Source organism: Lissotriton helveticus, chromosome 5_1, assembly GCF_964261635.1.
Source record: "Lissotriton helveticus chromosome 5_1, aLisHel1.1, whole genome shotgun sequence".
Taxonomy (NCBI): domain Eukaryota; kingdom Metazoa; phylum Chordata; class Amphibia; order Caudata; family Salamandridae; genus Lissotriton; species Lissotriton helveticus.
The window spans coordinates 1,598,443,808-1,598,458,511 of record NC_136065.1 but is presented as its reverse complement, the minus strand read 5'-3'; the positions used below and the strand labels follow the sequence as shown (position 1 = coordinate 1,598,458,511).

Below are 14,704 nucleotides of genomic sequence, written 5' to 3'. Positions count from 1 at the left end.
TTCCACTTTCCTTTTAATGCAACCACCAGCCCAACCGACTTATTCTTTGCTTCCACATTTTCCCACCCCATGTGCAGAATATACCCTTCACACCAAATGCAGATCACAAGCTTCACTCATACAGGTCATCACTTCATCCTTTTCTGTCTAGCTCAACGGTTCTTAGCCTGTGGTCAAAGGACCCCCGAGGATCCGCAACACCTACTCAGGGAGTCCACGACTGGTTAGAAAATCATCATTAACAAGTTAATAAGGTGTATATAAATAAAGCAAAGTACCAAACTGGAAATTTTAAAATGATCTGTAAATGAGAAGGAATTTGGAATGAGACTAAAAATTACTTTCTTATACTCAGATTGATTCGTGAGCAGTCAAACAGTATAATATAGACTACTGATGGCCTCAACTCTATAAAAAAAATGTTCCACCGTTCCCATTTTTATTGTTTAACATTTATTAATTAAACTTTCTTAATTTGTATATTTGTTTGATGAATGATTGCTCCTGTATTTTTGCGCACGGTTTTGTGGTTCAAATCAATGACATTGCTTAGTCCGTGGTCTCCAGACTTCAATACTAACTCAAAAGGACTATGGGGGTCCGTGGAGACTAGCAATGATAAGGGGAGGGGTGTTTCCGCAGAAGTCATAACCCCGCCCCACTTATTTATCCCGCAATGTTCTGCTACAGTGAAGCGGTTACAATACTGAAACTTAAGGGATCGTGGCAGAAGGCCAGGAAGAGTGTTAGAGCCAGGGCGGCAATGAAAGAGGACCACGAAATAGGTGGCACACCACCTAGGTTGACAATTTGAAGAAAAAATGTATAATCAAAGCACTACTTTGAGAGGCATTCTAAGAATATCGATTCCATAACCATTTCAGGGCAAGTGATAAAACTAAACTGATTCAGAGACGATCATCTTTGCAAAAGATTTCCAAACGTGTGTGCGAATTTAAAAACAATCAAAAATATCTTACCAGTATATGTTTCTCATTGAGATACTGTGAATGCTTCTGCACTTTGGTCCATCAAGATAGAATTAAAAGTTGACCTCCGTCGAGATGTCAGGCAGTAAGCTTTAAAATCTGAACTCCCAAAAGGTTTCTATTTGGGACATTACCATGCAACAGCGAGTTCAGACTAGCCTGGCAAAAACTAGTCATCACAAAGGTGTCTTGCATGGTGGGGGGGTTGTTAATGGAATAATAGGGGATATTCTTGAATACTCTGGCTATGCTGAAAATAAAAGGTTAGCGACAGTGCAAATTACGGCCTGACAAATCAAATACATAATTACAATTTGGAGATCCAGGTAGATTTGTGCTTGTGATCTGTGCAAGCCTTGCATGAAGTACAATTCCAAATATAAGCCCTCCACATACTGTTCACACTGTTGAGGCTTTAGAATCAAAAAGATGAAGGGGAGGCCTACAACTTCATGACAATTGAGGATGTATGGCTTCTGTTAACTGTATGGAGTTAAGATCATTTGAAACCCAGCACATTTTGGATTTACCTGTAAATTAAAAGATTTTGAACTATCAGTTCATGGCACAAAGGTGGTGGAACGCTAGGGGCGAGAACGTTTGCGGGATTGTACCAGACTGAGATGCACAATGTGGACATGAGACGTGCCACTCCAACTGCATTCTGCAATACCATAGGCCAATCGAGGATACAGATAAAGTCGTTCAGAAATGAATGTAAATATATAAAACAAGGCTGAAAAAGACCCACTTATCCCTCAAATGTCCTGTTAAGCGCCTTCTTACCTGTTTCTAAAGAGTCTACCATGGGTGACACCTGGCAGAACTGCATTGCATCCTTTGCTTGTAGTCTAGCAGCCACCAGGCTGCAATGATCTGGGGCAACTGGTCTTCGTCCGCAATAAGGCAAGCAGGAAGGTACTCAGCTCAGAGGAAATCGCCGCAGCAAAGATGGTCTGGAAAACGGCTATGCAAGACTGTTTCACATGGCAAACTGCACAGTAAGCTCCACTTAGTCTTCAGCTTGAGTGGTGTTCTGGTCCCAAGCAGAGTAATGCTGCAAATACTCCTGTACCGAGGACGCTCGCATCCAAAACTCAGGAGTACACAACTTGGTACAGAATATGCAGCAACAGCAGCACAACCACACGTTTCAAAGGAGGATTCCAGATTTTTTAATTTATGTAAACGGAAGTACCTCGTGCTTTGTGTACCTAAGTAAAAATCACAGGGTGCATGCACTTCCGCAGTGTGGAACGGATCCCCTTCACATCTGGTCAAATAAGTAAAGCACCAAGACCAATGCAAAGGGTTACAATACAGCTCGGGCCCCTCTGGAACACTTCTTCCACTCAGAAACACCCACAACTGGTATCGGCTCCAGAGGTAGAGGGGCTTTTCGCTGTCAAGGTTTTATTATTACAATTTAGGTTTCCTAAGATCTGCATCGTCTCTTTCATGAGGCAATTTCCTGCAACGGTTTTTAAGTGCAAGACCCAAGGACTTTCAAACTTTCTTCAAATTAAAATCATATTAGGGCCAAACAAGACGGGCGAGTGAAATAAACCAAACTTAAAACGCAGGACGTTGGGCAGTTGAAAGCAGCGATGCCTTGGCCTTGGATATGCGCTGGAGACTTTCTGCTTCCCCAGTCTCCTGCATGCCAGTGACCAGACTCCAACTAAAGATGAGGGCAGCAACAAATGACCCCTTTTCTGCAAACACAGGAGGGGCTGGAGCAGTACACTATGTATTCTTCACGTCTGGCATTTACGGGAAGTAATGGATTGTTTTCCCTGCTTCTTTCACAAAGGATCACACCTCGTCTGCGCTACTGATAGCACAGTCAGCAGCAGTAGTGCCCCTTGGACGCAACCAAAGGAGGGGATGAAAGGCTTGCTGTCAATTCACTTCCAGGCATAAAAACATTTTCCTCAAAGTAAATTTATTTAGAATGAAACAAGATCAGCTCAAGTGTGTGCACGATTTCAGTGACAGCTACTTTTTTAAGCTGTGTGGGCCAATAAATGGGAACTCCTTACTTTCCAGCCATCTTGAGTACACATCACAATGCAAGGGATCATCATGTTTCCACTTAAACACGGGAATCGGCACATTAGCAGATACACAACTTAAGCTGCCATGTCAGTAAAATGCACAAAAACTAAACAGACACTTTCTTCCATCAAAAGGGCTTGTGCAAACTCCACACTAGCCTTTGATCCGCTGAAGAACTGTCCTTTACTTTAGAAACCGGTGTCTTCTTTTCCCGGCTTCACGTGCAAGAGGAAAAAAAGAAAGGCATTAAGTACAAGCATTTATATCATACTGTTATATATATATATACATATAACGGAGTGTCAGTCTTTTACAGGGTTCATACTTCCGGGCAGAATATCTGTAGCAATGGACGACCTAAACATTCCCCAGAGGAGTTCACCATGGACTGTAGTGGGGAATACTCTCCCCAGTCATGAATGTTTATGTACATGCAAAAAAGGGTGGTGCCTGAAAAGTCTACTCTCACGATTAGCATTCCATCATCAGCTCGGGATGGGCATTGTCCAGCAAGGCAGCCTTTGGACGGCTTGTACTTTAGTCACCCCACTAAAGTGTGTGTGTGTGTATGTATATATGTGTGTGTGTGTGTGTATATATATATATGAGATTTTTTTAAGAATGTGGTCTCCCTAACCTGGAGGTAATGTACTGTTGATTGTAACTAACAATGGGGAGCAAAACTGAATATCTTTAAATGCATTGCACCATGGTGGTCTCCCAGTAAACAAATGAAAGTAACAAATGGGACATTAACTGTGTGGCAACAATTACATTTCACCTACTCTAACTGTCTATGGATGTTTGGAATATGATTCCCATGCGGGACTCACAGAACGCCGTGAACGATTAACAGAAGAGCACTGAGGCAATCTTTCCAATGGAGAATCCATGGCAGCAGAGGGGAAAATACTCTAGACCTATTTTAGGACTCAAACAGCTTCCCAACAAGTCATACTCAACCACTCAGAACCCCTCATACAACCTTCCTGCCCTCGCTCCACAACAGCCAATCATGTAACTAGGAGATCATGGCAAATGCTCCAGCGCCATAGCCTAGTCTTGAATGACAACCCATCCTGGAAAGACGAAAGTAGGCGAGGGGTTTGGGTGTACACTGCTTACTACCAACTGCTACCCCTTAATGATGCTCCAATTATCAGTGGAAACTTCCGCAATTAACTAAGAGGGCCAATGCTAGTTCTCTACAAGCCATCTTGGGTCAAATACCAACAATTTCCACGTTGTCATACTATTATTTGGTGGAGGTGAAGGGCCAAGACGCCCATCGTGGAACAAGAAGTCCCCCTGTCTCACTTTGACACATTCCTGAACTCAGGAGACAATACTCCGAGGAAGGGGAAATGGACGTGGTAGGTAGGGCAAAGAGTTACAGTAGACCTTACCCTAGACCTGTGGAGCTCAATTCCCACTGCTTCGTCATCCTTCCCTGTTCTAAAACCAAAAAAAGTCTCCACGTTACAATTTAGGAAACTGTTCCTTTGACCTACCCAGGGTCCAAAGGTCATGTTACCGGCTCTCCATACTAAATCTGGAGGACAATACTGCTTCCATTTACCACCTCCTAGCTAGGGGGAATCAGTAAACACTGATCTCAAAACTAGAAATCCATAAACTGGTCTCAGACACGAGCTACCAGAAGTTAAGTGCACACTGCGTCCAAGAAATCTACTCCAGCAACTATAATGAAATGTAGAGCCAATGCCATACAGTACCTTCAGCCCCCTAAATCCCAACATTCTACCTTTATTCAGAAATGTGTGGTGCCTAATGTTAACGAGGCATAACTGGTTTAAAGCTATGGTAACATTTCTACCCACAGCTCACAAGCCACCCTACACTGCAGAAAAACAAATCTCTTTAGCTGTTACAAGAAAGCCACATTCACTTGATTAGTCTAACAGGGTGGTGCTTCATGGGCGTATTGGAGGTGTAGTGCACTTTATTTTAAAGAGACAGACCCCTAGCTTTATAAAGATAGGACGCCTATTTTATTAACTATTACCTGCTCTTTTAAGGTTATGTGCAGTGGCTTAATAGGAAGCCCAAAACCCACATAACGTTGGCCCGTTACCCCGGACCTACCCACTAAACTAGTATTTACATATATATTTTAAAAAAGGGGAACATGGGTAACGTGGTCTGACGATTAACTCAGCCTTCGAAATAAAGTCATTGTAGGCAAAAACCGCAGTGGGGTCAGCCTAGTGCTTTCTTCCAAGACCTGGGCCACAAGATACTTTCAGTATCCTTCCAACACAGACATTAAATATGGCATTCTCCCCCCATCAGTGATCTAGAAATGTTTGTGCAGGAGTGGAGCAAGGCCACCAACGCACCTCTTTTTAAGGGTGATTGTGTTAAGATGCTCTTCGACCACCCAAGGTCCACAGTGAAATGTGTTATACGGAATTTGCAATGTGCAAAATTTGTCTAAATCAGGTGTGGGCAAACTGACTCGCCCCGTTTCGACACATGGGGGCACATCTGTTTGCACATGCCTAATGTGCCAACACTTAGGAAAATCAAAAATCAGTTTGTACAAATTTTAGCTGAGCAAAATATAACCGGCATTTAATTCACACTGAAGAAAGATCACACACAAATTGCAAATATTAATGTGTGTTTAAAGAGACACTGGTAACAAGATTTCAACCCAAGCTCGTATCTTGTGAAAAAAACAAAGTTGAATAATTTAGCTGAGAGAATATCAACTATGAACCAGCAACTAACTTGGGGGCATATTATCAAGACAGGCAATAACATTATCGCCGTTTTAGCGGCAGAAAACTGCCGCTAAAACGGCGATAATGGGCTTGATAATATGCTCTATGGAATTCCAATTGAAGGCCATGTTTGATGTCCATCACATTTAACATGGGCATCTATTGGAATTCCATAGAGCATATCAAGCCCATTATCGCCGTTTTAGCAGCAGTTTTCTGTCGCTAAAACGGCGATAATTGTATCACCTGTCTTGATAATATGCCCCCAGGTGTTTCAGGAGGCTACTCCTCCGGTGAATCAGCAAGTGCCTAATTAACCCACATGCGCATTTCTACACAAACTTTTTAAAGGATCATTGTTCCAGGTCATATTGTTAGTATTAACTGGTTCAGTTGACAGTCTGACCATGTGAACCATATGTACCCTCTCTACATCCTCAAACAGCCACCGATCAACCAGTATGGCTCTGCAGAGCCGTTACTGAATTCCAGTGGAAGCAGCGCTTCTTTGGCTTTGCATCACTTATTTAGTGCACCAGTTACAGGATAAAGCACAGAGTGCTCTCCCTCTAACAGAAGTAAAGTCGTTAGCTGCAGCCTTTTCCACAACTCCCTCATCTGGGTAAGTATGCCCTGTCCACTCCGGAGGTTTGTTACAGGACAATCACTTTTTTTTCTAAACAGAAGGGCCGGTCGGGTATTTTCTCTGAACTTCTTCATATAGAAGGATTTGGGCAATAATAAAAAAAAATTAAAACGAGAAGAACCATGCGATGTCACTGCGCACAAAGTTAAGGATTGGGTGTGAGCACCTGTTACCAGCATCTCTTTAAAAGGACATTTCCACCCCACATACCAACAAATGCTGCGCCTAACAAGCCCAGAAATGTACTTAAGCCAACCCTTCATTTTCACACTAATAAATCCAGGTCACTGGAATAAGTTTGTATACGTTTTAGTGTGACAGTACATTATGTTGACAGATTTGAGCTTTTCACTAGACCATCTCGAGCACACTAGATCAAGGCAGACTCTAAACATCCAGAGTTCAACATGTCCGTATCTAGGTTTACCACCAAGGGTCATAGCTACAAACCCCAAGTGCATTATGGGATACAGTGAAACGCCTCTGGCACAGATGTGTATTTCCTAAAACAGAAGCATTGAAATTATACAGTATAGGTTAACCTCCTTAAACGTACAAGTGAAATTCAGATTAGAACTGACAACCATCTAGAAATCTCACCAAGAGTAATCGCTTCCAAGTCAGGAAGTCTAGTCAATTTCAGGTGCCAGGAATTCAAATGTCTATGCCGATTAATTTAAAGACCACTGTGCTTCTCGGAGCAAGTTAGCAAGCTTTTAAAGTCAGGCCGCTCCGAACAGCACTTCTAGGCTGAAATATCTTGAATATAAAAAAACAAAAGTGTAACGTTAGGAAAAGCCAAGAAAATGTATAAAAATAAAAAGATGCTGAGTCTTTGTGCAGGTCTAGCTTTCTGCTCCTAGCACTGATACATACAAATAATGTATGAGACACCTAGATGTGAATGAGTGGTGCGCTACAACACAATAAAGACTTCTAGTACAAAATAAACGGAATAACAAAAAAAACATCTGTAAAATGATAACGCTGTATCCCATAATACATAATGTTGTGAACCATCCAATAGAAACTAAGTGAATTAGGAGGCCCCACGTACAATAACCATAACAAGGTAGTCGTCTTCACACTTGGCCAAGGTCTTCGATGACGAGTCGAGGAACTGCTTGGAGAAATCGCAGGGTGGGAAGGCATGAAGGACTCCGCTGTTCTCCTTCTCCTTGTGACCTCCCACCGGCAGACTGATGACCCCGGCTGCCTGCTTTTGCTTGAGGTAGGATACCAAATTGCGAAGAGGGCGCTGGGTGGAGGCTGCCTGCTCTCCCGCTGAAGTACTATCTGAAGTGTTTGGAACTGCCAGCAGGATGGCGTAACCACTGGGTCCCGCCACCTTGATACGTCGAGACACCTCATCCAGCTTTGGCTGATCCAGACGTAGTCGTTGGGTGATCTTTAGTTGAGCCACTTTGCCCCCTGAAGGGGCTTCCACGAGCAGGCTGCTGGCTACATTCATGTCTCCCTGTAGAAGATGCATGCTGGAAGGAAAATTGCTGTTCTTCAGTAGAAGCATTCCCTGCCAAGCAAGACCGAGCTTTGGAGGGGGCTCTGCTTTCTGGGGGGATTTAACTTTACTCTCAGTACGTTCTTCCTTAATTAGGGGGCTCTTGCGTTCAGGTACACGATGCTTTCGCTCCCTTTCCACAGAGTTCGAGATCTTGCGTTCTTTTTTATCGCCTTGCCCTCTCTCCTGGCTACCACGTCGAGTCCTGCTTGCAGACGACGCCCTTTCAACTCGGGGTGCCGGGCGCTCATTGTCATTGTATCGTGCACCATCGCGTCCCCCGCTAACCTCAGGGCTTCGGTCAGGGGTAACGCATGGCCGCTTCCGGGAGCGTTCGACCTCCGGGGATCTGTCCAAGTGACGCCCTTCATCAAGCAGTCTACGCTTCCTGGGCTGTTCTCTGTTAAGTAAATCTCTCTCGCGGTCACGCTCCAGTGACCAGCCGTCTCTCCTACGCTCAATAGTGTCCAGAGGTTCGTATGGAGGCCGGTTTCTCTCCCTGACAGGTGGGGGTGCCCAGTCAGTCTCTGGGTACAGATTGCGCTCTCGATCTCTGTACAAAAGTGGGGGCGAGCGGTCTCTTGGTCTTAGAGGTTCAGGAGCCCTGTGTCCAAATGTCTCTCCCACCATATCGTAATGAGGGAGCGGCAGGGGCTGCAGAAAGGGTGTCTGAAAGTGGTGCTCTGCGCTGTCTGCGAAGTCCACCCGGAGCCGGCGGTCCGGCCCGCCCAGGGGGAAGCCTCGCATGTGGGTGCAAGCAGCCGAGGCGGCATCCAAACTCTCGTACTGGATGTAGGCCCAGCTGTCACCCTTGCGATAGTCTATAGTGCGAATAGTCCCAAAGCGGTCGAACTCACGAGCTAGTGCGGCCAGTGGAACCCAGTGGCCCAATCCCCCAACCCACAAGCGACTGCTGGGCGTGGCCTTTCCGTATCCGATCTTGATGGAATTGCCCATGATGAGCTTGCCAGACATTGCAATCTTTGCGCGGTGCGCCATGTCTAGGTTTTCAAACTTGAGGAAGCCGTATGTGCTGTGCTGGCCAGGCGTGGGTCGCTTGATATCCACCTCAGTGATGGCACCAAAGCGCTGAAAGTGCCGCCTCAGTTCGGCCTCATTTACCGACACGTCCAAGTTGCCTAGAAAGAGGGTGCGGTTGGCACGCTGGTCGTCCTCCGGCGACATGTCGTCGGGCTCGCGGAAGCCCAGCCGTGGCTCCAGGGCAGTTGTGGCCACATAGGCCGGGCCCCGCACGCGCCCACTCTCATAAAATCCAAAGTCTCTTTCAGGCTCCAGGTCGCGAGGCAATGGGGGAGGTGGCGGTAGGCGACCCAGTGCCAGTTGCTGCAGTCGATAGTCACGATAGCCGAGTCCTGCAGGGGAGAGTGCACGATGCCGGGGCAATGGAGGCGGGGCAGGCTCCGGCGGCGGGGTGCGGGAGCGGCGGGGCCGGGGCGGTGGGGCAGGTGCTGCCTGAGGTGGGGCGGAAGGCGGGACGTACACAGCTTCGATCTTCAGCGGACGATCATAGAGCACCAGGCGGCCTCTCGCATGCTTGGCTGCACGCGCGTCTTCCGGACGTCGGAAGTTCACAAAAGCCACGCGCTCATCGCCTGCATGGGACATCTTTACGCTGACATCTCCAAAGCGCTTGAATTCGTGGAAGAGGCCATCTTCTATGGCGCTTTCACTCAGAGCCGACCCCAACTCAGAGATCCGTAAAGTCTTGTATTCGGCCTCAGGAGTGGCAGAGGACGAGCCGCCCCGATTGCCAGAACTCCCCTTTCCAGTGCTACTGTAGCGGCTCTCATACTCACGGGAGCCGGCGCGACCCTTGTCCTGGTGCCCCCCGCGTCGTCCGCCATCTGACTTGGCAGACGAGCCGTTGCTGCCCCCGCCTCCGGGTTTGTTGCGCCCTCCACGGTCCCGGTCCTCTCCGCCGCGGGACCGCTTTGCTTTAGCTGGGGAGCGCTCCTTCCCCTTCATGTTGAATTTGAACCTGTAGTTCGTTCGTTGAATAAAATCGCCTCAGTGTTACCGTGCGCGAGCTTCTCCTTACACGGCCGCCATCTTACTGCTCACTGTAGTGACTGCCCGCCCCTTCGTGCACAATTGGATGTCCACACAGATTTAACAATCTTATTGGCTCTTACGCCTGTCACTAAAGACTTGCCTTCACACACCCGTATGTTCTCAAAGTTAAACCGGAATTGTTCGATTGGACGATGAGTTCTGATAACTGCCGTTTCATTGGGAGAAAGCGCATCACCGCGCGTCCTAACCTCACGTAGCTATCATTGTTCCATAGGATTGGCTGCCTCAACTTCCACACCCAGAAACGATTCGTTAGATTTACTGTCAATCGAATAGTTGCGACAGGCGTCATTACGCCACGGAGTAGGGCCGACTGTATCTAATTTTCTAGTGTGCGCAGCGCGCCCCGAATGAGGAAAATGTTGAACGCCAGGCTTCTAAAATACCGTTCTGAGTAGAGCTACAATGAAAAATGTGTTAGCATTCGCACCAATAATTTTCAGTTCTATTAAGGACATCGAGGTGAGTATTTTCCATCTCTTTTTTTTACTGCTAAAATACAGCAGCCAATAAAAACATTTTAACAAAAACTACATTTCCCATGAAGCTCCATATTGTATTTCCTTACAAATCATGATTAACCCCTCCCCTGAAATGTGTGAGCACTGTAGTACATAGAAGTAAGTTATCATTCTAGCTTTTTGTAGAATACTCAATGTTAGTGTTCTGCGTTCTGTATTCCTTGGTTGTGGATTCTTCAGTGTGGCAGTTGACTGTTGCTACCGCACTTGAAGGTCTGCTCTTACTTAACCGCTTATCCAGAATAAAGGATCTTATATACAACTTTATCATCTCCGCCTCATTTACTACAATATTTTGGCGACGCAAGGGATTTCAACGAACTCTTCATCAAAAAACCGGAAAAACGAAAAGAGAACAGAGCAGACCAAATCGGGATGAATCTGACGAAAATTACCATATGAAGGAACTTAATACTGCACGGAGTACACCTACCACGAAGCCCCGCTTTTCCCTTCGGCACAACGGCAAGTAGAAAATTTCTGTTAAGTGTATTCCGCTTACCGTCATAGACTCTTCGCGCTCTGGCTACTTCTTACCTCTGTCGCTCCCTTGTCTAATCTGATGACGCACTAGAACGTTAAGGGGAGTTAGCGATTGCTTCGCTGACGTAGCCGGCCTGTGCGCTCTATCACTGAAAGAGTCTTCACTCCTGTGCAGCCAATACACGTCAGCGCTACAGACAACGTTTGAACGTCAAACGTCCTCGCGTCAAGTTGGCCATCTTGGATTACCATGGTAACCAATTCATCCCCGGCAAAGCAACGACGATGCGCACGTCTTTTGCGCATTCAAAGCAAGTAAACGTTTGTTTTAGAAAGTTATAAGAGCGGATATTTATGTACTGTTCTTCAGCATTAACGATTGACTATTCTTAACCATAATCGACTGTGTGGAAGTTAAAATTTTTCTTTCTCTTCGTTTTTTTTTCCTCACTAACATTTTACAATCAGAAATTGAATATGTCAGAACAAATAGCTCCTCATAGTGGTGCTGTAGTTTTACCACCCAGCTTTCTTTCTAATCCAGGCCAACCCAGTGTATCATGGGAGGATTGGTTCCCCATGTTTGAGAATTACTTAGATGCCTTAGAAGCACAAGACTATTCAGCAAAGAGAAAAAAAGCTCTACTACTAAGTTCACTGGGTAAAGAAGGCCAACGTGTTTTTAGGTTCCTACCACAGGCACTACAGGCTGGCGCACAAGCTCCAGTTGACGAATATAAAGAAGCTATTGCTCGTCTTGAAGTTAGATATGCAAAAGAAGAGAATCTGGTAATGAACAGATATAAGTTTTACACCAAGAACCAAAAAACAGGAGAAACTATGGACGACTTTGTTTCAAGATTGCGAGAAATGTCTGTAAAGTGCAAATTTGGCAACATGACAGACGAACTGATAAGGGACCAATTAATGGTACAGTGTAATAACAAGAAAATACAAGAGCGTCTATGGGCGGCAAAGAACCCTAATCTTCAGACAGCAATTGACCTAGCAAAGGTTGTAGAACAGTCCGAAGGTTGTATGAGAGAATTAGAAAAGAGATCTAATTCCAGTGATGTTGGTGAAGTGTCTTGCCTTTCTCATAATTATTCTCCACAGGAGGATGAAGAGCAAGATGATGTTGCGGTTGTCAAACAGAAAAAATTGTTTAACAAAAAGACATTGAATGTCAAGACTCAAAATAGTTTTAAACCTTTTTCTTCAAAACAGTGCATGAGGTGTGGTAGTGTGGGTCACACGTCTGATTCCAAATATTGTTTTGCAGCCAAACAGGAATGCATGAAATGTGGTAAAATAGGGCACTATGCTCGGGTATGTAGGAGCAAAGCTCGTCCATCAGTATCTTGTGTAAATGACATTTCTGATGATACTTCTGATGAAAATAACAAGATCTTAGTTGTAGAAGATACTGAAAGTTCCCAACATGAAGATCATAAAAGAAAGAATAGACCAAAAGCACTATTCATGATTAATAATAAAAGTGTACAGTTGATGGTAGACACAGGTTCGAGATACACCATTGTACCTAATTCTCTTTTCAGAAATACGTGGGAATTATCACTTCTTCCAAAAGATATATCTCCTGGTGGGTATCAGGGAGAACCTTTGAACATCTTAGGCTATTTTGAAGCGAACATTAAGTTTCTCACTAGACAAATCTTTGGAAAAGTTTGTTTCCGAATCTGGCCCAGCTATACTAGGTTGGGTACACCAATATGACCTCTACATAGTTGTTAATCCCAGGGCAAATCCCCAGGTCATGGTAGTGGAAGATATGGAGCTACTTCCTTTATTATCTGATTTTAAGGAAGTATTTGGTGAAAGTTTGGGTCGACTCAAGGGCTATTCTCATAAAATAATACTTAACCCAGATTCCATTCCTGTCCAACACAAAGTGCGACGCATTCCCATTGTCATTAGAGACGAAGTCAAGTCTCTTCTGGATGAAATGTTGGCGTCAGGGGTTATTGAGCCTGTAGAGGCGTCTCCGTGAGTTTCGCCTATTGTCGTCACCAAGAAATCCGACGGCAAGCTTCGGTTCTCTGTGGACCTCAGGTCTCTTAATCATTGTGTCATAGCCAACACATTTCCCTTGCCAAACATAACTGAGCTAGTTACCACATTAGATGGTGCCAAGTACTTCTCGAAGCTGGACTTGAGAAGTGCTTATCACCAAATCGATTTACACAAGGACTCCAAGAGGTTAACAGCATTCATCACTCCTTGGGGTACTTATCAATTTACTAGACTCCCATTTGGCTTAAAATCAGCAGCCAGTGTTTTTCAACGATTAGTTTCGAATATTTTTGAAGGAGTACCTAAAGTCGTATATTTTCAGGACGACATATTGATATATGGACTCACTGAAGATCAGCATAATTTCACTCTTAAAGTGGTCTTGGAGAAACTGTCTAATGCTGGTCTCACTCTACGCAAAGAAAAATGTTTGTTTGGAGTGAGTGAAGTAGATTATTTGGGATACACCATCACTCCTGCTGGCATAAAACCCAAAAGAGATTTATGTGAAGCTATTCGTTCTGCACCTGCCCCTCGTGATAAGGACCAATTGCGCTCGTTTATGGGTTTAGTAGAATACTATTCAAAATTTGTGAAAAGTTTTTCTGACAAAACTGCATGCATAAGGTCCTTGCTCAAACGTGGTGTTAGTTTCATCTGGGGGACTGAACAACAGAATTGTTTTGTAAATATCAAAAATGAAATATGTGATGCTGCCATGTTGTCTCCTTTTGACGTACACAACAAATCAATACTCACGGTGGATGCCAGTGCACATGGTTTGGGTGCCATGTTGTCTCAGATGAAAGGGACATCAGAAGTCACAGTAGCTTTTGCTTCCAGAACACTCACTGACACGGAAAAAAATTATGCTGTCATTGAAAGGGAAGCGTTAGCTGCATCTTGGGCAGTGGAATATTTTCGCACATACCTGTGGGGCATGAAGTTTACATTGAGGTCAGATCACAAACCACTCATTAAAGTTCTTTCGCCTGGTGGGGCGGGAAAAGGATCTGCTCGCCTGATGAGGCTTGCAGCTAGGTTGCAAGAGTTTCAATATACGCTGGAATACATCCCTGGTTGGAGAAATGTACAGGCGGACTGCCTCTCAAGATTGTCTTTAGATTGGCAATCTTCTGGGAATATGGTGGAACCTGGAGGATTAGAAGATGTTGCTGTGGCGTCTGTTGAAGATGCTGTTTTTGTAGGTGAAGGTGCCTTTTCCTCTAGTGATTGGTCTAGGGAAATGAGCTTAGACGTCACTCTTCAGGAGGTCATAAAAATGGTTAGATTGGGATCTAGACGTGAAAGCTCTGTTTCAGTTTCTGTCAGGCCCTATGTAAAAGTCTTAGATGAGCTTTCTGTGGATGGAGGTATTCTTTTCAAAGGGGAAAAATTCATTCCACCATTTGGTTTGAGAAATAAGCTACTTACGTTAGCACATGAAGGACATATGGGCCAAACTTTAACTCAGAGACGTATTAAAGAACGCGTTTGGTGGCCTGGTGTGGACGCTCAGGTAGTTAATTGGATCGAGAATTGTCCTCTATGCATAGAAGGTGAAAAACGATTGAAGACTGGTCCTAAAGTTGTCCCTGATGTACATATTACAA

General features: G+C 44.9%; 1 protein-coding gene across 3 annotated transcripts; it reads right to left on the bottom strand.

Annotated features, from left to right (window-relative positions):
* Nucleotides 1-2,294: 2,294 nt before the first annotated feature.
* On the bottom strand, nucleotides 2,295-10,109 carry RBM15 (RNA binding motif protein 15). Of its 3 annotated transcripts, XR_013594946.1 has the most exons (3): nucleotides 7,498-10,109; nucleotides 7,041-7,199; nucleotides 2,295-3,262 (listed from the first exon to the last, which is right to left on the bottom strand). XR_013594946.1 is itself a non-coding variant. In XM_078644796.1 (2 exons), exons 1-2 carry the CDS (start codon nucleotides 9,943-9,945, stop codon nucleotides 3,236-3,238), a joined length of 2,475 nt encoding a protein of 824 aa, XP_078500922.1. In that variant the 5' UTR covers nucleotides 9,946-10,108; the 3' UTR covers nucleotides 2,295-3,235. The 3 variants fall into 3 exon arrangements, 2 of the variants coding, with proteins under 2 accessions (XP_078500922.1, XP_078500921.1); XM_078644796.1 differs by lacking the exon at nucleotides 7,041-7,199 and having other exon boundaries at nucleotides 7,498-10,108; XM_078644795.1 differs by having other exon boundaries at nucleotides 2,914-7,199; nucleotides 7,498-10,108.
* Nucleotides 10,110-14,704: the final 4,595 nt, after the last annotated feature.